General features: G+C 48.3%; 1 protein-coding gene across 1 annotated transcript in view; it reads left to right on the top strand.

Annotated features, from left to right (window-relative positions):
* QSOX2 (quiescin sulfhydryl oxidase 2) overlaps positions 1-22,080 on the top strand; it is a 578,728-nt gene that overhangs the window by 471,709 nt on the left and 84,939 nt on the right. The window contains exons 9-10 of the mRNA XM_069609564.1: positions 15,515-15,637; positions 19,650-19,800. Coding sequence (XP_069465665.1) covers positions 15,515-15,637; positions 19,650-19,800 — 274 coding nt within the window. The remainder of the gene's footprint in view (positions 1-15,514; positions 15,638-19,649; positions 19,801-22,080) is intronic.

The following is a 22,080-nucleotide window of genomic DNA, read 5'->3' as shown; positions in this document are numbered from 1 at the left end:
CAATATGTCGGAGCGGACCATGAAGGACCGCCATCAACGTCTCGCCAACTGGCTGGAAGGAAACTGCCCGTCAGGCGAGAAGAAGAAGAAGAAGAAGAAGAAGAAGTCCGAGCGGTCTTCGAAGACCTTTGAGGGCGCCCCGGCGAAGGGGGTCCAACAGAAGGCCAAGCACCGCGAGTCCGCTGGCACCGGGAGCGCCGAACGGTCAGGCTCTACGGGCACCAGGCAGGGCGCATCCTCCCCGGCGCCATCAACCACGAGCCAACGCTCTGGCTCGGGTAAGAGGAAGGCCGAGCACCCGGCGAAACTCCTGGAGAGACCCCGGTCTTGCCCTAAGGCCCCATCGGAGGGGGAGCGAGGTGGTGACCCTCCCCCCAAGGCGGTGAGCGCACCTAAGGTGGTGAAAGCCTTGATCCATCCGGCCAAGGCCTCTATCGAGACAGTCGCGGCGGCCCTGGCTCAGCCTGTGGAGGCTACACCAGTGGTGGCGACCCCGGGCGCAGAATCTCCCTGCCACCGCAGAGGGAGTCCTCTTTCGTGCCCATCGACAGGACCCCCGTGAAACCTCCGACGGAGAAGAAAAAGGGGGGGCAGGAGGTCGTCGTTGACTCGGCCTCAGCCTCTGAGGAGGAGCTGATCGAAGTCTTAGGCCACGGCTCTGGCGTGGAAGAAGGCCATCCTGTCGGGGGCGACCCCGACGTGGAAGACGACGAGGGCGTCGAGGATGCCGACGGGGCTCCTGATCTCCCGTCGGATCTCCCTCAACCAGTGCCGCAAGACAACTCGGCGGCCATTTTGTTGGCTATACAGTCTTTATGCTCGGAGATAAGGATGAGACTGCCGTTACCACCAACGGAGGAACCGCTCCCGACGGGGGACCCGGATCCAGGCCCTCCTGGGAGCCCTCCCCCTAAGAGAAGAAGGATTCACCCTCCACCTCCTTTTCAGCCATCGCGCCCTGTTCAGCCCTCCTCCCCATCCACGACACGTGGGGATGATACGGGGACTGACACGGCCGCGACGGGTACAGACGACGAGGTTTACCACGAGGATCTCCCGTCGTCACCTCCCACCCGGGCTTCCCCGCCCGACGAGATTGGATCGTTTCACTCCATGATCTCCAGGGCATCCGAGCTTTTCCAGCTCTGCCCGGAAGAGAAGAAGGAAGGTTTCCTTTATCAACGGCGCAAGACCAAGAGGAAGACGGTCCTCGCTGTACCTCTACTAGACGATATTTGGGATGAAGGCCTCGCCCTCCTCAAGAACCCATCCACGACGCCGGCTAGAAGGGATCGGTACGAGAAGAAGTACCAGGTCCCGGACGCGGCCCCCTTGTGCCTTCGGGCACAGCCGACCCCGGACTCGGTCGTCTCCGCGGCGGCCAGGAAGAAAGCGAGGGGGGGGGGGCACGGCCTCTACATCAACCTCCCTGCCGGACGGCGAGGGAAAGAAATTAGACACGATGGGACGCAGAGTCATCTCGTCGGCAGCGACGACGATTAAGGCGCCCAATGCCTTGGCTATCGTAGCCCGCTACGACAGGGAGTTGTGGTTCAAACTGGCCCCCCTGCAGGACTTCCTGACGACAAGAGGGCGGAAGCCCTAGAGATCTTGCAGGAAGGAGAGGTGGCTTCGGACCACGCCATCACGATTGCGACGGACATCGCTGACACTGGATTTCGCCAGTTGGGCAACGGCATGTGCCTTAGGCGGCGTGGATGGCTCAAGGCTACTGACTTCCGTCAGGACGTGCAGACCAGAGTCTTGGACATGCCGTTCGACGGAAACAACCTGTTTGGGAAAACAGTGGACGATTCCCTTCAAGCCATCAAGGCGGACACGGAGACGGCCCGGGCTCTTGGGATTCTCCAGCAACGGCGGCCGCCCTTTCGGAGCGGCGGAGGCAAACAGGGTGCCTCCAAAGGTTCCAGCGGCGGATTTTCCACCTACCGCCAAGCGGCCCGTTCGTCGTCACAGGAAGCTTACAGGGGACGAGGAGGACAAGGCGGCAAGGCCGTGGGGTCGGGCCCCCACCGAAGCACCCCGGTGGGAGGCCGGCTGACGAGCTTCGTCAGCGTGTGGGAGTCCATCTCCACCGACCGTTGGGTGCTGGACGCCCTAGCTCAGGGTCACGCGCTCGAGTTTCTAAGGAGGTGCCCGTGCGTTCCCCCTGTGGCCAGGAAAGAACATCACGTCCCTCAACTTCTCGTGGAGGTAAAGGCGATGCTCAAGAAGGGCGCCATCGAGCTCGTCCCAAAGAGGCTTCGGGGCTCCGGAGTTTACTCAAGATACTTCCTCGTGAAGAAGACTGGAGGATGGCGTCCCATCCTGGACCTGCGACGACTGAACAAATTCATCAAGGCACAGAAGTTCCGGATGGTCACCCTCCAACACGTCCTGGGTCAACTGGAGGAGGGCGATTTCCGGTCGTCGTTGGATTTGGAGGATGCCTACTTCCATATTCCCATCCTAAAGGGACACCGAAAGTTTCTCAGGTTCGTGGTCCAAGGGCGTCATTACCAGTTCAGAGCCCTTCCCTTCGGATTGAGGTCGGCACCCAGGGTGTTCACCAAGTGCCTCGCACCGGTGGCGGCGCAGCTGCGCCGAGAGGGGATCCACGTCTACCCCTACCTGGACGACTGGCTCATCCGAGCAAAGACGAAGGAGCTCGCCGTGGAGCACACGGCAAGGACCGTCCAACTACTCACGGACCTGGGATTCTCCATAAACTACGCCAAGTCCCACCTGGTGCCCGCGCAAGACGCACTGTTTCTGGGAGCGAGGCTCGACACAGTGTCGCTTCTGGCCTCTCCGTCGGAGGAAAGGACGAGGGCCATCTTGGGCAAGGTGCAGCGGATGCTGGTTGCGGACGCGGCCAGGTTGAGGTCCATCAAGTCCCTCCTCGGAATGATGTCTTCTTGCATTTACCTCATCCGCCTGTGCAGGCTCCGGATGCGCCCGTTGCAGGAGTTCCTGGACGCGCGCTGGATCCAGACGACGGGCAGCTTCGAGGAGAGGATCACACTCGACGAGAGTTTCCGACGAGCGATCCGGTGGTGGGGCACCCGCGCGCATCTGACGGCGGGCATGGACTTCCAGACCCCCGGCCACCAGGAGACAATGACCACGGATGCCTCCCTGGAAGGGTGGGGAGCGCACACCGAAAATCTGCACGCGAGAGGCCTTTGGCTTCCGACGGAGAAGTCCCTCCATATCAACGTCCTGGAGCTCCGTGCAGTGTTTTGGGCCCTCAGGTCCTTAAGGGCAAGGTGGTGAGGATCTTCACCGACAACACCACAACCATGTTCTACAAGGAAGCAGGGCGGAACCAGGTCCCCAGCCCTGTCCAAGGAGGCGCAGGATCTATGGCATTGGGCCGCCGCCCAAGGGATGTTTCTGGTGCCGTTTCATCTGGCAGGGATAAAAAACACCATCGCCGACTCGCTCAGCAGAGAGCTGCGCTTGTGCCACGAGTGGGAACTAAGACAGGATCTAGTGGACTGCCTCTTCCGACGGTGGGGCACACCCCAGATCGATCTGTTCGCGACGGTGACAAACTCCAAGTGCCGGAGGTTCGCCAGCAGGTTTCCCCAGCCGAGGAGCATGGGCGATGCTTTCTCGTTCCCCTGGGAGGGCCTGTTTCTATACGCGTTCCCTCCATTGCCATTGCTGATCCGGCTCATCAACCAGCTCAAGAGGTCACGGTGCGGGATGATCCTCCTCGCACCTGCGTGGCCGAGGCAGATATGGTTCCCGGACCTTCTGGACTTGTCAGCGTCCCCGTCAATCAAGCTGCCAGTGGACGCGGATCTTCTCTCCAGGGAAGGAGGCGCCATCCTCCATCACGACCCGAAGTCGCTGAACTTGCAGGCCTGGCTCCTGCAGCGTTAGAGTTTGGAGGATACGACATACCGGCCGATTGCAGAGAGGTTCTTGCAAAGGCCAGGGCGTCCTCAACTCTTAAATGCTATGGACACAAATGGAAGAGGTTCTCTGTCTGATGCCACGCACAGAAGATTAACCCTCTACGGATTACGGCTCCCCAGATACTGCCGTACCTTCTGACGCTGGCCAAGGCTGGACTGGCGCACGCGTCCATCAAGATTCATCTTGCTGCGATCTCCCGATACACCAGAACCACGGGGCGGACGTCTTTGTGGTCTCATCGTCTGGTGAAAGAATTCATGAAGGGACTGTTCAGATCGTTCCCGCCGGTGAAGGCTCCGGCCCCGGCGTGGGAGCTCAACGTGGTGCTGACCAAGCTCATGGGACCTCCGTTCGAGCCTCTGCACTCGGCTCCGTTGAAGTTTTTGTCGTGGAAAACAGCGTTTCTTGTGGCCATCACCTCCGCACGAAGAGTGGGAGAGATCTAGGCCCTTTCCTGCAAGCCCCGTACTTGACTTTTCACGACACGAGGGTAGTGCTCAGGACGCACCCCTCCTAAATGCCCAAGGTGCCGTCGGAATTCCACCTCAACGAACCCTTGGTGCCTGTTTTCTTCCCGTCGCCTTTGTCGCCGGCCGAAAGGACTTTGCACTTGCTGGATGTGGCTAGAGCGCTGAGGTTTTACGTGGACCGCACAAATTGTTTTTGGAAGACGTCACAACTTTTTGTGAACTTTGGACCTGTCAATCAGGGGAAGGCTCTCTCAAAGGCCTCCATTTCCAGATGGCTCTCCGGCTGTATCATGTACTGTCATCGGTTGGCAAACCGACCGCTGCCTGGCCGTCCGAGAGCCCATTCCACCAGAGCGATCGCAGCTACCACAGCGTTCCTATCTGGTGTGCCCTTGCTGGACATCTGCAGGGCTGCTACGTGGAGGTTGACGCACACCTTCACGAAATTCTACTGTGTCGATCGGGATTCCAGGGAGGAGTCCAGGGTCGGCCAAGCAGTGCTGCGCAATCTGTTCGCCTAAGGTGAGCCTTGTGAGGAGGTAAGAATTGCTTAATGTTGAGTTTGATGTAATGCTTAATGTTGAGCCTTTGCCACCTCCCGTGGTTGTGCATGTGTGTACTGCTATGTATTCTTTATTCATGAGCATGTGAATCCATGCCAGACCCCATGCTGGAGAAAGGAACAAGTTACTTACCTGTAACTGTTGTTCTCCAGCATGGGTCTGGCATGGATTCACATGCGAACCCTCCCGCCTACCCCTCTGCGGCTCTTCACTTGGTCATACTGCCACTTCACGTGCTACCAAATCTGAAGATGGCTGCCAGAGGCGGGGCTTAGGTAGAGGGCAGTCGTTGGCTGTGGTCAGTATGACGCAGAGATCAGTGATTGGTTACTACTACGAAAGACAGATCAGAAACGAAACTGATACTGATTTTTTCTTTACCGAGGATTCCCAGCCTGACGACGAGGAATATTCATGAGCATGTGAATCCATGCCAGACCCATGCTGGAGAACAACAGTTACACGTAAGTAACTTGTTCCTACTCTAACGCACAATGTTATTCTTACGATTGTTGGGCTCGGAGGAGATTCGAGGTCACACTAACTTGCACACACTTCACTCGCTCCCAGACAGATCAGCACCCCCCAAGGTCCTCCACCTTTGTTTAAGGCTATCATTCTGATGCCACCCTCACCTCACTGCAGAAATCGTGTGACCCGTTTCTGGAGGTGCAATTGCCTTGCCTTCTGATCTTAGTGATCGATTGAGGGGTGTAAACATTTTATGGTTGGTGGTCTGGGTCTGGATGGTGCTGTGGTAGGCGGGGGTCATGGTATGAAAGCATGGCAAAGTTGTATTTCTCAAGTGTGAATCGTTGGAAGCAGGAGGACCTTGCCATCTGCTCTGTGGGATGGTACTACCAAGAGGTGCTCCGCTCCCTTCTCATGACCTTGCAGGGCGCATTCTTCCTAGGGCGCGAGGGCCTGTAGCTTTCTGAACAATGGAGATGGTTGTGGATCTCTGACCTGGCCAGGGTGGGGGTGGTGTACGCGCTCATCCAAGGGACCTAATACTAATGCACAAAATACTGTCACCGCACTTGGGCCTAACTTCTAAGATGGCTGCCGCTTGCCAAGATGGCATTCACACCTGCATCTACCATAACGCTTATAATGCATGCACTAAGGTGATTGTGCACCCCTCTATATGTGCACGCCCCTGCTCCCTGGAAGTCTGTATCAGTGTCTAATTCTTGGTCTGTATTGCCTAGGGAGGTGGGAAGACCCTCTCTCCTTCCCAACACCAGTCAACAAAAGCCTGGGAGCCCAAGGCATGCTCTGGCTACTTTTGAGGACTAAGGACTCTTAAATGCCAGTAGAGCCCACTAGAAAGTGAAGGTCTTATTGACACCAGCACCCAGGGTAACATTCAGCATGGAAAGAGCTGTTGATTCGATCTGAAAAACTACAATGTGGGTGACATGGTTTCTGACCCCCTCTTCCATTTCTATAATGGCAGCATACTGCCTTTGGGTATTCAGGAGCAGAAGGGGCATTCAGGAGATGTGCAGCAACATGGATTAAAGTAAGTGAGCTTTTTCTTTTTAATAATGGTACACTACGGGTAAAGTAGGCAGCGTGTATCTGTAGGCAAAAGACTGAGTGAGGTTGGCACAAGCAGCTAACACTTTGTTTGGAAAACAGGCTTATACTCTTATATAAAGTCTACAATTCAAGCAACCTGTTTGGTTATGGGACCCCTACTCGGATGCTAATATCCCATATTAAATTGTGGAATCCCATATTAAATTGTGAAATCAATAACCATTTGAAGTACAAAGGCAGGGATTTTTAAGTATATAGCAGAATTCCGACTTGCTAGATAATTGAAGGCGCAGACCTGATCACAAAACTATATAAAAGCAATAAAACACGTTTTTATTGGTATTTTGTATATTATTGAATTTATATATCACTTCAATCCAAAGTGCTTTGCATAAGAACTAGAAGAAATACAACAAGCATAAGATGGTAATTGAATCCCAACTCGAAAACAGTATAAGGAACAATTTACATTATTGCTGAAGTGAGGAGGGAGTGGAGAGGGACAAAGGAGTAGGGGTAGGGGTAGGGAAGAGACAATAAACAAAAGGTAATATTTGAAACACAAATTGAAAACGGTATAAGGAACAATTAACATTATTGGTGAGGAGGGAGTTGAGAGGGACAAAGGAATAAGAGGGAGTGGGAGATACAACAATATAAGATGGTGATTGAATCAAAACTCAACGGAATAAGGAACAATTTACATTATTGCTGAGGTGAGGAGGGAGTGTAGCGGGACAAAGGAATAGGGGGGAATGGGAGGGATGAGAGGAGATGTCAGTGGAAGTATGATGGGAGGCAAGAGGGTGTGAGGAAGAGGAGAGGGAAGAATAAGACTAGGTAAGAGCAGGAGGTAGGATAAAAGGAAAGTAGAGGGGAGGAGGGGGTGTAGAGGTGGAGAAGTAGGAGGTGAGGCAAGGGCAGAGAGTAAGTGAGAGGTGTTGGGGGGGAATGGAAGAGATAAGATTTTAGAGGAGAGCGAAAGGTAGGGTAGGAGGGAGAAGAGCGGATGGGTAGGGGGAGGTGGTTCCAGTGGAACGGAGCAAGGAGTTGGAAAGAGCGGGAGGAGGCGCAGGGAGGCGGAGGAGGGGAGAGTAGGAAAAGATTAGCAGAGCGAAGAGAACGAGAGGGGGAGTAGAGAGTAAGAAGGGAGGAAAGGTAGGGGAGGGATTTGAAGACAAGACAGAGGAACTTGAATTTAAGCTGGGAGTGAAAAGAAAGCCAACCTAGAGAGGTGAGAGAAGAGGAGGTGGAAACGAGAGGTGAAAGAAGGCAGAGGGAGCGGATGTCAGAGTGGTAGATATATTTTAGTGGGGAGAGGTGATACGAGGGGAGTCTGATGAAAAGGGAGGAACAGTAGAAAAGTCTGGAGAAGATGAGGGAGGTGATCAAGAGTTTAGTAGCATGAAAGGTTAGGAGGGGTCGTATTTTACGAATGTTGTAGAGGTGAAAGCGACAAGATTTGGCAGTGACAGAAATGTGGTGAGATAGAGAGGGGTAAGGGCGATTTGTTTTTTTTTGTTTTTTTTTTTCTTTTAATCGTCTAGAGTGCACCTAGAAAAACTCATTATGAGTAAGCATCTCTTTGATTTCTTTTTGAAAAGTGGCAATTTTCTGTGCAAAACTGATTTTTTTAAAAACAAAACAGTTCTGCCTGAATCCGCGTTTGAATAATTTAGGAATCAAATATTCAGGTTTGAGCAGGCAGTATATATAATATGTGTATTTTATCACCGAATAATCGTACCATTTGAAAGCAGACGGTCAATACACCTCTAATGACCTAGGCACCCTCCATCCGTTCCTGACCCTGACCCATCGTAGAGTACTTGCGATAGGGTGCTTCCTTGGGAGAAGTCTGCAGATGCGTCTAGTTTGCCTGCCTACCCTTCTTGCACCTCAAGAAGAATGGATGGCTTCGCTCACTGGGGTAGAGTTCAGCGCATCTGGCATTAAGTGAGAATCTGTTGGACAGGTTCTTGGCCACAATGACAGTCGAGGTCAACAGGCTCTTGCTGGCCTCATTTCCTTTAGGAAAGTGTAGTGCTAATCTCTCCATCATATTATCCCCACACGCGTAGCCCATGTTCTCCACGGGGATCTTAAACCGCTGATGTAATGTGCCTCGTAGCTGCTGAAGATAAATGAGGGGTGGCTTCCTCGAAGTGACTAGGCTCTCTCATTACTTTCCAGGATGCCTGCATGTTTCTCAATGTATGTAAATGTTTCACACACGTGATCGCAAGAATTGATCTTCCTTCTCGCTGCTGGCATCAGCGTGCCCCGAAGCTGTACACACTCATTTGCCTTATCGGAAGCTTCCTTCTATAGTTTCCGCATGGCGCTAGAGTGAAGGGCGTCTTGTTGCCTAACCAGAATAAGTGTCTTGCAGGAAGCGAAGTGTTATTTTCCACCAATACAGGCAATTGCAACTGTTCATTGCCCAACCATAATGTTTGCTTACTCCAAATGTTGATGTGTTTGTCTGGATATTTTAGGTCTTTCCGAATCTAATGGTCTGTTTATTCTCATTTGAGTGTAAAGCATTATGTGAGATTTGTAGTGTATTGTAACACATTAAAGCACAGTCAAGACAACTTAGTTAAAATACTGATTCGAAAAACTGATATTGAGAATAGCTTCTTCTTTCAAAACATACAACCTTCATACCAAAAACACAAACGCAGTGACACATACAATGTGTGTGAAGAAGGAAAAAATGTGACCGAGTAGAGTCAAGTTGCCTGGGGCGTGCAGATGTGCCTCCCAGCAGGTGTAAAGGTCATTGGTTTGACGTGGCATATGCATTTGCCAGGGGAGACTACAGTGCAATTTAAACAGTTATTTTTTTTTTTTTTTTACTAGTGAACTGGGTTGAGAGTAGTTTGTACTTGGAAATAAGAATAGGTGGGTATTGAGAAGTTTATGGATTTCAAAGTGTTCGGTAAATTAGATGTCTGTGTTGTAGTGTGTAATCCAAAGGCAAGGGTGAAAACTGAAACGGACTTTACAAATGCCATCTGAAATCACATTTTAGATGTGATATATATGATATGGCATTTATAACGCGCCTATACACAAGTGTTTCGAGGCGCGACGAGGCAAGCGGGGGGGGGAACAAAGGGAGGACAGACAACGATCCTACTAGGCCAGGTGTCATTCATATCGCGCGAGTGCGTGGGGACATTCCTAATCACACTGGAAGTGCTACAGAATTTAAATGCAATGGCAACGCCTGTTAGTAGCACAGAGTGTTGAGCCAGAAAGCCGTGTCTGAGTGCCTGTTGACAACTAATTATTGTTAATGGTTTCCGTGCGATATAAAGTTTTTGCAGAATTGATTAGAGTATATTCTTAGAATGGGGATGGTCAATCGTGGCAGGAACTTTCGCCGAATGGAACTGTGCAATGCAAACAACATGTCTGAAGCAACTTTTTCCAGATATTTGGAAATCGGAATGAGGTTTTTTGATGATCTGAGTTTGAATGGTGAAGATCATCGACTGATGCTTGTTGTGAGTGCTCAAAGGAGCGGACATATCAGGTTCAACTACTGTTTCACTGCCAACCAATCTAGATTTTTGAAGCGGACCACAGCAGATGTTTTGGATGAGTTGCACTTTTTCAATGAATGAATTTGGAACACAACATCCAACTAATATGGAGTGCTATTTCCACCCTATGTCAAATGTTGTGTCTGCATTACTGAGCACGTGCTCTAGAGATATGGTGCAACCCACGCCTGTTGTGCATTGTCACCGGCTATGCTACTTTCAGTGTGCATTTGCTATGTTTGCTGATATGATTCCGTAGCTTCACTAGATTCCTATAGGGCACCGCACAGCACCTAGACAGCTATGCTGGATTTACAATCCCACATGCTGAGCATTATGGATGAGGGTAAATCCGGCCTTCTGGTGCTATTTGACCTAAGTGCAGCATTTGATCTCCCCGACTATCAACAGCTACAGTGGGCACTGGAAAATGTGCGTAACTGCTCAACTGAAGCAACCAGATGGGAGGCTTCATTTTTAGCAGATAGAAGATCTAAAATCCATTGGGGGGATACATTCTCAAGTGAGAGGCCCATTTACTGCGGTGTTCCCCAAGGCGCAAGTCTGTCAGTACTGCTTTGCAACCTATACCTGAGGGCTGTCTGCATAGTGCTCAATAACATCAGAACTTTTTTTTTTTACCAACTATGCAGATGACACCCAGCTGGTGGTGGAATGAGTGGCTGTTACACTAGCGACTGCTCCACAGTGGCATCCCTTTATAACATAATCGAAAAAACTGGATAGATAGACACTGGATGTCTCTCAATGTAAATAAAGCCAAGCTCATGATTTTTGGCTCCTCATAAGCCCAGTCCAAATTAAGTCATGAATGTCAGTCCTTTATTATCAAAGACTAACTCATTACAGTAGTGGGGAAAGTGAAGACCCTGGGGATCTTCATGTAAGCCTCGTTGAGCGCAGAAGCTCAGACCATCTGTGATGCTGGAAATGCATCGGAGGGACAGGGCCTCCGTATCCTTGTCCTTTACTGCCTTTTTATCGTGTGTTCTGGCATGTTCTCCGTGCAGGAGTTCATGTGGGACTCCTGGCGGTGCAGCTCTCTCTTTTGGTTTGGTGAACAGACCCATGGGATACCCTTACGGCACCCATGGGTGGGGGTACAACCCTGTGCCCCTAGTGTATATTTTTGGGCACCTGTGGGTGGCCCGCAGAGCAGGGTATGGGCTGCTGGCAGCTCCATACTGAATTTGACAAGTGCGCTGAGTATCCTCCATTTTGGGATACCTAGGCCCTGCCACTGGAATCAGTTGATTCCTGATAGAAAACAAGATGGCCCCTGTGGCCTCTTGCTTTCTATTGCCGGTTACCTTGTTTTCCCAAAGTCCTGGGAAGCCCTGACTCTGTCCCTTCCCCCTGACTGGCTGTTGGGTGGAAGTTCCATATATGGTGTTGTTGTGAAGTCTAGTCCAGACTGGCTGGAGCCTTCCCAGTGACTGTACGTTGTGGGTACACCCTATGGGTGGGACCTGGGTGAATGGAGTGTGTGACCAATATGCACTTCTTATTGTGGCTGTCTGGTTTCTGGTATGAGAGACAGAGACTGAGACAGCCCTGCCCGAAACTGGCCTGAATGCAGTGTGTAGTGTTGAATGGCTGGGTACTTGTCCCAATCCACATTCCTTGTTGTGAGTGTCTGAGAGGGAGGAGGATGGCCTGAATGCACTGTGTGCCTGATTGGCTGACTGACTGCATGAATGCACTTCTGTATGATTAGCTGCTGCGTGTGACCCAGCAGTGTGGATGAGAGACAGGATAGTATATCTGAGGACCTCTCACCACTGGAAATTGTTCAGAAGCTGTGTCTACACTTGAAGAGTAACTGGAACTGCTGATCCTCGATGCCCAGCTGGAAGAAGACATGCTGTTGCATTTGCTTCAAACTGATCTGAAAGCTGCCGAATTCGTCGAAGACTGATCCAAGAGAGGACCTGGTAAGGCTCCCTTGAAGTCAGACCCTCGAAAGGCTGCCGACCCGAGACGGGACTGCTGAGGAGAACGAAGCAAAGCACCCGGACTTTGCCGCTGTTGAAGTCTATTGTCGTCGACCAGGGTTCGCAGGTTTGTGTAACCGCTGGAGGCCTGTCGAAGTTGTGTTGCCCAGCCGTGGGGACCACTTGACGCCATGCCGCTGACGACCGGAGCCGCCCGCTCCTTTGCCTAAGAACCTTTGAATCGAAGGACTCCCTTGTCCGCAACGTCGACCGCTTTGTCCCGCCGGAGAAAGTCGAGGACGACCAACGCGCCGAGGAGAATCCACCGGTGGGTTTCCCGCCACCTGAATGCCACAAACACTTCGACGCCTCGACGCCCTTGTTGGGCCACAGTTCTTCTGAAGCTCTTTGCGGTCCTGAACAATCCATCGCCGAGGTGCCCCGCACACCTCATCCTCGCAGGACGTCATTGACTAGCACCACCTGGATCGACGTCGTGGTCTCGGCACCCTTGAACTTCTCATTGACGCCATCAATGCCAAGTTCACCATCTTCGACGCTTCTCGACGATCCGTAGCTCCTGCTTTAAAGGGAGTCACTCAAGAAGGATCCTTCGACGCGTCTTCGAAGAACTCTACTCCACCAGGTACATTGGGGGGTAAAACATTATAGGAGGAAATAAGAATATTGAACAATATATGGACTGGGCTTGTGCTATATATCTTTATTTTACAGGTTGCCCAGGTGGGGGGGATCTCCACACAGAACTGTGTCTAGTGGTAGGGGCCAGAAATCTGCCTATTGTTTCAACCCTCTTGCGTTCCTTCCTATCTCTATTGCTGGTTTCTTCATTTTAACCGTACGGTTGATGCACTTTAATGAGATTTGATAACATTCGTGGTACCACTTTAGAATTGTATATATTTATCATTGTTGATTTCCGAGTACAAAGTGCGTTATTGTGATCGTGTACATACCTTTGAATATTAATTATATAAAGACTGTGTTTTCAGTAATTCAGTGTGTGGACATTCCTGTGTGGGGGTTCGGGGACTACACTGTACTTAAGAACCAGCCCGCATCACCTCCTGAGACGCTAGGCCTTGATTGCTCGTCCATTGCTACCTTATAGAGAATCTTGGCTGGGGTCCTCACCCCCCACCGGTATCTTTACACCATCTACCTTAACAAAACCTGCCAATACCATCTACGGATACTTAAAGCAATCCGACCATATTTGAGTGATGGTAACAGGGCCACCATAGCAAGGGCCACCATTCTATCTAGGCTGGACTATGGCAATGCACTTTTACTCGGTGCAAGTAGGGGATGCATAGCAAAATGTCAGACCTTGCAAAATAGCGATAATAAAAAAGAAAGTAAGGAGAGATCACATTACGGAGGACAGAAAAGCCCTCCACTGTTTGTCAGTGGATGACATCATTCTCTTCAAGAGCATGACCATGGTACACAGATGCCTTTTTTGGCAGGCGTCCGCCTACCTTAAAGAGAAAATCACTCTATGTTCCAACGCGATCATTAAGATCTGAGGCTCTGGGCCAGATTATCTGTCCCCCCTCAAAAAGAGCCAGTGGACTGGGCCGTGCCTTTCCGGTGAAAGCAGCCCAGAAAGGGAATAGCCTCCCAAATCAGCTCCGGCACTAGAAGAACTACCAAGCCTTCAGGAAAGGGCTGAAAACTCACCTATTTAGATGATAGGACACGTCCAGAATTTGGGCATTATGTTAGGCAGGTAATGATGTCCTGTGTTATTTGTTAGTCCCGCGTCTATATGTTTTGCGCCCCGATGCCTGTGAGCTTCCGGCGCATTATAAACACACAAATAAATGAATAAATTAGCTGATTCATTGTCTAGTAGTTAAATAGTATTAGTGTGCAGTATCCTGCTTGAAAGTTACTTTTTGTTGTCAGTCAGTCAAATCAGTTTATTTCGGCTTAACAAAAATACATAAAACAACATCATAAAAATAACATTAAAAAAATCCTACGTCAAAAGAAAAAGGCAAAAGGTAGAGAGCAATCTATAATCGTCAGATAATAAAACAAAACAAACATTTAAGACATTATAAATCTCAAACGCATATGTTGCAGGCCCTCTAGCAATACTATCAGGATTTTCAAAACAACAATCCAAACCCACAGTTCCAAAACACCTTTCTATGTATGCCAGCCTTTCAATGTTATTACAGTTACCCAGGGAAAACCAGTGCCTTACTAATAATTTGGTTAGGTTTTCACCTTGATCATCCACATTGAGTGCCGAAAATAAAATGGGCTTCAATGGAATGATGAGAGATGTGGGCTTGCCAAACTTCTAGATGGGTTACATCTATTGCAGTAGTAGAGGGCTCCTTCTGAAGTTGTGAAAGGAAAAGATTCTCCTCGCGCTGGAGCCCATCTAGCTTGCCCACACCCGACAGTTTTGCTTTAAATACAAACTGACCAACCAAATGAAAATTTCCTTGTCCAAATTTTGCAAATGATTTCCATGAGAAGATTGTGCCTTCTTTTGAAGAGTTTTCCTACTTGTTCCTCTGCAACATTTGAAGGATTTGATCACCGAGCTACAAAGTAAGTGCCCATCTAGACTGGGCCTTTACCAACCTGTCATACTTTTCGGAGAGGGCCGCAGTCTACAACTTTAGCCCTGTTGACTACTGCACTTGCTGCTCTTTTAATTGGTAGTCTTTTTTAAATCTTATTTTGAATACTTGTTGCTTTTATATACTCCGTTTTCACCATGGATTCCCTCCTCTTGTAATGCAAGGTATTTGAGTCACATGTGTAAAGCAAGAGTAAAGCAGGAATATGTGTGCTAAGGCCAGGGTGCAAAATGTGCACTCGACATTAGCCATTGGATAGTGATATTTGACTCTTGGTGAGAAAGGTGTGTTGCGTGCATGTATAGAATTGATGTTATGAGTGGCCTTTTTAAGGCTGGCTAGGCAGCTTGCAACTTTTCTGTGCTAAGCCTTATGAATGCCTCCCAAGTGCTTCAGAATGTCACTAGCTCCTCATTGGGCGACTGTTCAGCTTCCAATCGCTACTAGCTTCCTGCAGATGAGTACTGCAAATGAGTAGGTTATGTTGTCAAAACACCTATTTACAGAGCCCAAAATAACTGCTTTCCAGTTATAAGGGTGGACTTTCTCCTGACATTGAGGGTCTAAGGGGAGACGGTGAGAGCATGTACTTGTAAAATGAATTTAATTTTGGATTACAAACGATTCCTAAAAGTGCAACTTAATGGATTTGTTCTTTTGTTTTTCGACAATCAATTGATTACGTTTCTCAATGTATGATGAACTGCAAAATGTGTAATCTTGCAGTGGAAGATTCACGTTTAGGCCATTTTTTGTGTGCTTTGTGTATGTGCTAAACTATATACAGTAATTCTACAAATTGCATCTTTTCATGCAATGTTTTTGTTGGTATTTACACAAGTGTATTTCCTGTTATACCCTTCTTGTTTTCATCAGCTGTTTCCCGGTCGTCAACCAGTGGTGAAGTTGTTGGAAACTGTGCACGAGTGGTTGGTTAACTTGCCACTAGACAAAATCCCTTATGATGCCATCCTTGACATGATCAACAACAAAATGCGGGTAAGCTATTGCTAGTACTGTATGCATACTCTTCCTGTGGGTACAGTGCTGTAAAGCAGCTCATAGGCCTTTGTGAACAAAAAGAGACTACTCTCGACAATATATTAAACTTGATACTGTTGGATCAAGGGTCGAGAACAGAGTTCATCTGATAATCAAAATGCAAAATATATATGTCAGTGGCCTTATAACTATTTCAATTTTAGGCCCCAGGCATATTTTCCCGTACTGTTACCTCTCTTCTGTCCACAGTGTCAGTTCAACCTATTTGCTCAATTGTCTTGTAGTTTCGGGTTAAGCCTCTCTATTAGATGACAAATTTGTTATAATGTTATGCTATGTTATGTTAAACCATTTGTAACGCACACCTGGTACCCGTAGGCTAATCCGCAGTGCACCTACTGTTGAACATCCTAGTTGTCTGCTGAGACAGACGGAGCCGCTTCAATCTTGCAATGAGTGTTTCACTGATTATCCAGAACATTTCTCTTGTTTCTGCTACTTCACATCCCATACAAATAGAATCATTTAAATTATTCCCCGGAATGCGCTTTCATTGTTACACATTCTAACCAAAGCGAATGATACTTTTATTCACTCTATTTTTTATAACTAAGTGTGTTTTGACTAGCCACAAAGGCAGATTGATACCTGCTGCAACATGCCTGTAATTCTCCTTTGGTTTGCACAGAATGCCCTGCCTACCATTTCCCAGTGCACCCAAGGTTAGAAAATCTGATGTCTACCAGTGCACACGTGTCTGGCTTTGTTCTCACGGTACCACCAGAGAAATGATATTGCTTATTGCACAGCGCAACGGTTCAGCAATGATATGATATGATAAGGCATTTATAATGCGCCTATACACAAGTGTTTCAAGGCGCGACGAGGCAAGGGAGGGGGAACAGAGGGAGGAAAGACAACGATCCTACTGGGCCAGGTGTTATTCAGATTGCGCAAGTGCATGGGAAGGGGGAAGTGCGGGGGGAGGGCACAGTGCAGTACATGGGATAAAAGAACCAATAACAATAAGTAGAAGTACGGCCAGCAGGTGGCAAGTGCAAGTGCAAGGGTAAGTGCAGACATCAATGTAAGTGCTGGTAATGGGACTGTAGGGATGCAGAAAACGGTCTTTAAGAGAGGGGGTTGCCAGGAAGGCAGTGCTAGTGTGTGACTGGAGGGGGGGGGAGGACCTGGGCCCGAGATCAGAGGGTGGCCAGGTAACCAGTCAAATTTAAGTTTCAGCCAGGAAGTCAACAGGGGAGAGGAGGAGAAAAAGCCGAAGCAAACCGAAAGGTTTTGAGGTGTTTCCCGAACCAGAGATGATTCTCCTCAAGTTTTAGGGAGGCAGGGAGGCTGTTACAGAGGGAGGTCCCAGCCGAAGAAAGAGATCTTCCACCAACCCGTTGCTTGAAGAAGCGACTGACCCTGAGGGAGTTGGAGGTGGATGAATGAAGAGCACGAGAAGGCAGATATTTGGGAAGAGAAAGTTGCAGGTATTGAGGCCCCATACCCCAGAAGGCCTTGTGGACAATGCAGAGGGTTTTGAACCTAATCTTCGCTGCCACTGGGAGCCAGTACAGAGATTTCAGTCCTGGAGAGATACGATCCCTGGGCTTGAAGCCAAGGACAAGTCTTGCAGTCCTGTTCTGGATGAGTTGCAGAGGGCGGAGAGTAGAGGCAGGCAGATTTAGAAAGAGGCTGTTGCAGTAGTCCAGCCTTGAAAGAACCAGAGCTCTGGAGACAGTGAGCTTCTGGTGGAAGGAGAGGAAAGGAAGAATACCTCTGAGGAGGTGCAGCTGGTAGTGTGATTTCTTAGAGACTTCAGAGATATGAGGAGAGAAGGAGAGTGTGGGGTCGAAGATGACCCCGAGGTTTTTAGCCTCACAGGTGGGAGCAGGGAGACGGCCAAGATAGGCCGGCCAGAGAGTGACAGGAAAGGCGGGAGCCGGTGTGCCGATGAGGAGAATCTCGGTCTTACTGGCATTAAGGCAAAGATCATTGGCGGCCCACCACTCCTGGATGGTGGACAGACAGATGAGAGAGGGAGAGGAGGTGGCTGAGGGAAGTCTGAAAATGAACTGAGTGTCATCCGCATTGGAAATTGGGGCAGAGCGCGGCAATGCGGTGGGCAAGAAGTGCCAGGTATTGGTTGAACAGCCAGGGAGAGAGGTTAGACCCCTGGGGAACACCACAGGTAGAGATAAAAATAGAGGAGAGGAAGAACCCAAGTTGAACCTGGGAGGGTCGATCAGAGAGGAAAGAAGACAGCCAGACCAGGGTCTGCCCAGTGATCGCCAGGTTATCACGGAGATGGTTGAGCAAGATGGCATGGTTGACCGTGTCAAAGGCAGAAGAGGGATCCAGTAAGATAAGGACACAAGGGGTGTTGGAATCAAGGTTGGAGAGCAGGTCTTCACGGATATTCAGGAGAGCAGTTTCCGTGCTTCTGGCGGTTTTGAAGCCAGACTAATGATCATGGAGACAACCAACAGATTCAGTGTGAAGACTGAGCTGGGAGATGGCCAGCTTTTCCAAGAGTTTGCCCAGGTAAGGAGTGATAGAGATTGGGCGATAATTAGCCGGGCAGGACGGGTCGGCACAGGGTTTTTTAAGAAGAGGGTGGACAAGAGAGTGCTTCAGGGGAGAAGGGAAGACCTCCCCGGTGGCGAAGGAGTGGTTGCAGAAGACAGCCTGGGCAGGAGCCAGGGAGTCAATGTGGTCCTTGATGGTTTTGGAGGAACATGGATGAACCTGCTTTGACGAGACTTTCATAGATCAGACTTGTCTAGAAACCTCATCAGGGGAGAAAAGGGGAAAGGCAGAGAAGGAGGGAGGAGAGGTGGCCGAAGATGCATGGTCTTCATTAGTATAGCACACGCTATCATCTTATGGACATACCTGTGTCAGCATCTGGCAAAAGAGACCCCAGCACGTACTGTTCCGATTATTGGGATGCCCATGTTCCAAGGGTTGTTGTATTGTACCCTAATCATTCCATGAAAATACGCGAAAGAGCTCCTTAAATAATTAAATGTTAACATTTTGTTTTTTTTTTTTGTTGTCGTCAATGCCACAAACGGGCTAGGGTCCTAAATGCATATTTCGAACTCCCTTCTTGCTGGCAGCCCTTATGTTTGGTGAACTACAGAGTGTATCCTTAGTCTAGCATGCGCTACAGTGGATAATTGGTTGTGGTAGAACCAGGCCTCCCTTCTCTGGATTTTTTGGAAGTGTAATCTTCCTTTTAGAAAGGCTAAATAAAGAGTCATACTATGGAATGACCAGAAATTCTTCATCTTTGCAACCATATCAGGGAAGGGAAGAAACTGTTATTTTCTTGTTTCAAATGGGAGTAGGGGGTGTATCTTTCACCTTAATAGGCAGAACGCTACTTTTCCAAATGCACGTGTTGCTGTTTAACAAAAGGCGTGGTAACAAAGTAAGCCCGAGGACTCTGCATCTACTATTTTACGTTCTTATGAGGTATCTGGTTGGGGATGGATACCTTTGGCGAATAGGGGCTGTACTAGATGTAGAGACCAAGTAGGATATGCATTTGTAACCTAAGCAAAGAAATTAAATAGGACATGCCGTTGTTATGGTCATCAGGTTCCATAATTTGATCTTCCAATTCTCGACTCTAAACACCTGATCTGCCCTTTTCATTTTTAGACCTATTTGTTGCGTGAATGTTTTATCTACTTTTTAACTACCCTGTAGAGCATGAATTTCTGCACTTCATGTTAAAACCAGCACTTAGGTTTCTGAGCAAGTCCTTTTGTAATTCTTGTGCACATGGAACTTTCAAGACAAGCCATTGTGCACTCAACCGTATGATCTACACAATTGCTTAGTCCAGTTTACCAAATTAAGTACAGCAAAGGCTGCTACTTGTTGACAGCGCAAACATTAATTGACTAGTACTGTGGCGTACTGTTTAGTAAAGCTATAGTTAGTTATATGCAATCCACTGTGTTTTATAGATGAATTATTTCCTTTTTCATTTTAGATCGGGGGAATATTTCTTCCTAGCCATGTGAAGTGGGTTGCATGTCAAGGGAGCAGACCCGAGTTGAGAGGTTACACTTGTTCTCTTTGGAAGTTATTCCATAGTTTGACCGTGCAGGCAGCCACCCGGCCAGAAGCTTTAGCTGATACAGGTAAGCATCAAAACTGGTTTGTTTTGGAAGCCACACTTTGTAAATGCTTTGCCTCGAAAGATACTTATGCTTATGGGTCTGTGTATGTTTGTGTGTCAAACAATGATTGACCAATGAAGCTGTCCAACTCCAGGGGGTAGAGCAAGCAACGTAAGTCAGGTTTTATTGGGAACTTTTGAACAGGGTCCCAGCATTTTGAGGACCATTTTTGGTTGTTTAGGTATCCGTATGAGTCCATCATATCCACATTTCCGTTGTGCTTTGTATGAGATCATTTCTATAAAAAGGTGATTAGGAGCTGCATTGTGTGGAATAACCGAGGTAGTTTGCTAACCATTTATTTAACTATCTTATATAATACAGCAATGGGACCTTCAGGTGACTTGCCCTCATTGGGAAAGTGTGACTGTCTGTTTAAATCTATTTAAAGGCAGAAGTATGCAATATCCTAGAGTTTAATTTTGCTGTTGATGTTAAACCAACAAGAAGCTTTGAACAATGTTGCTGAGCAGCTTATACTTTGATTAACATACATTTAGTTCAGTAGATTATTCAATCAATATTTTTCCATTTGAACGCCATGTTGAATATTAAAACAGATTCCTTATCACCAGTTACTGGTTAGCACATGGGGTGCATGAGCAATGGCACAGCTGAGGTTATGGACTGCCTTAATAAATCCAACCTACAAGTTCTCGTGTGGGTCAGTGATGGATTGTTACAGAAGGAGCTTAGTCAATTTAATAACATAAGCAACGCCTTTTAAAAAATGTAAACTGGAGGGTGGGCAGGTTGCAATTATTGACTTAATTAAAAAGGGAACTAAGATATAAATCCACCATTTGGCACCGGCCTTAAAACTATCAATACCTCCAAAGTAAAACTTTGGCATCAAAATACTTTAAGGAAAAATGTACATTTTTGGAGCCCTAACTTAGTCTGTTGTTTTCCAGACATTTATTAGAAGTAGACAATTTCAAAAATTCTGTTTAAATCAGGTGGAGTCCTTGGGGTTTTAGGGCCAAGCAAAAAGTTAGGTAAGAGTCTCTGATTTTGCAGGATGCTTAAGCAAGTAGGGGAGCTGGACATTGTAAGGAAGGCATAGTATCAAACAGTAAGACAGACACAAGTGATCACAGTTCAAGGGTGCTTATTGAACTTCAATTGGGTTTCAAAAACGCGTATCTAATCCTAAATCTAAAGATGGGAGCAAGCTAAGACATCATAAATAATAACGTAGTCCTAGTCGTGTCTGTCAAAATAAATGGGCCTATACTAATAAACCCATTGCCAATCCTCACTTCAATACAAAGAGTGTGGAAACAATGTTCTGCAAAAGAAAAGTGTTCACAAAATAATGTGTCAGGATATTCAAGCCATTGGCTTCCCTTCCCCACGTTTTCAGCATGGGACAAGACAGCACACTCGAGCTTAGCACACTCTCTGGCTTCTCTAGCACAAGGATACAGTTCAAAACCTCAACATCAGGGCCTTCTGTGCCAAAGTCTCTTTGCCATTCAAAGTCTCTTCTTTCAGAGGGCCTGATGCAACACAACAAATATTAAAGTTCCTTTCTTAGAATTTCACATATACAACTTCTCCAGCATTGGATCTTTCATGGATTCACATGCTTAGAATATTCCTCGTCGTCAGACTGGGACCCCTCGGTACACATATATAGCCTTTTCCTATAGGAAAACTTCCGACACTTTTGTGTCCTATCTACGTCCTTTTAGGACCCGCCTACGCATGCTCCGTAGGCCGTCCGAGTATAAGAGGCCCGCCCCCGCGGCTCCCCTTAAGATTTCAACCGTCTCCAAAGTAGTGGGATCTCCTTGCGTTGTCTTACTATTTTGTACAAGGTTGTATACCTGGAGTTGGAGTTAGAGAAAATGTCCTTCATGTCAGGAAAAGCGCTGTTCCGTCCGTGTGCGACGTGTGGCTTGAAAAAAGTTTACGAGGGGGACGGACATATGGATTGTATATATTGCCTCCACCCTCATCATTCGGCAGATAACTGCGACATATGCAAAGGGTTTTCTCAAAAAACCCTCAAAGACCGGAGTCGACGGCTGGTGGCATGGCTGAATGACGGAGCGGGGGCATACCCCCCTTCGGAGGTAGGCTCCACACAATTGGCAAAAACATCACGCCGCGCTACCTCGTCGGAACCACCGGCGAAGAAATCTCGACCGACGGAAAAAGAGTCATCTGGGAGTCACTCAGCTAGAGACTCCTCGTCAAAAAAATCATCGTCATCAAAAAAGCATGAAAAGGAAA

This window comes from Ambystoma mexicanum, chromosome 8 (genome assembly GCF_040938575.1).
Source record: "Ambystoma mexicanum isolate Mex_15411 chromosome 8, UKY_AmexF1_1, whole genome shotgun sequence".
Lineage (NCBI taxonomy): Eukaryota > Metazoa > Chordata > Amphibia > Caudata > Ambystomatidae > Ambystoma > Ambystoma mexicanum.
This window is presented reverse-complemented; position numbering and strand designations above follow the sequence as displayed.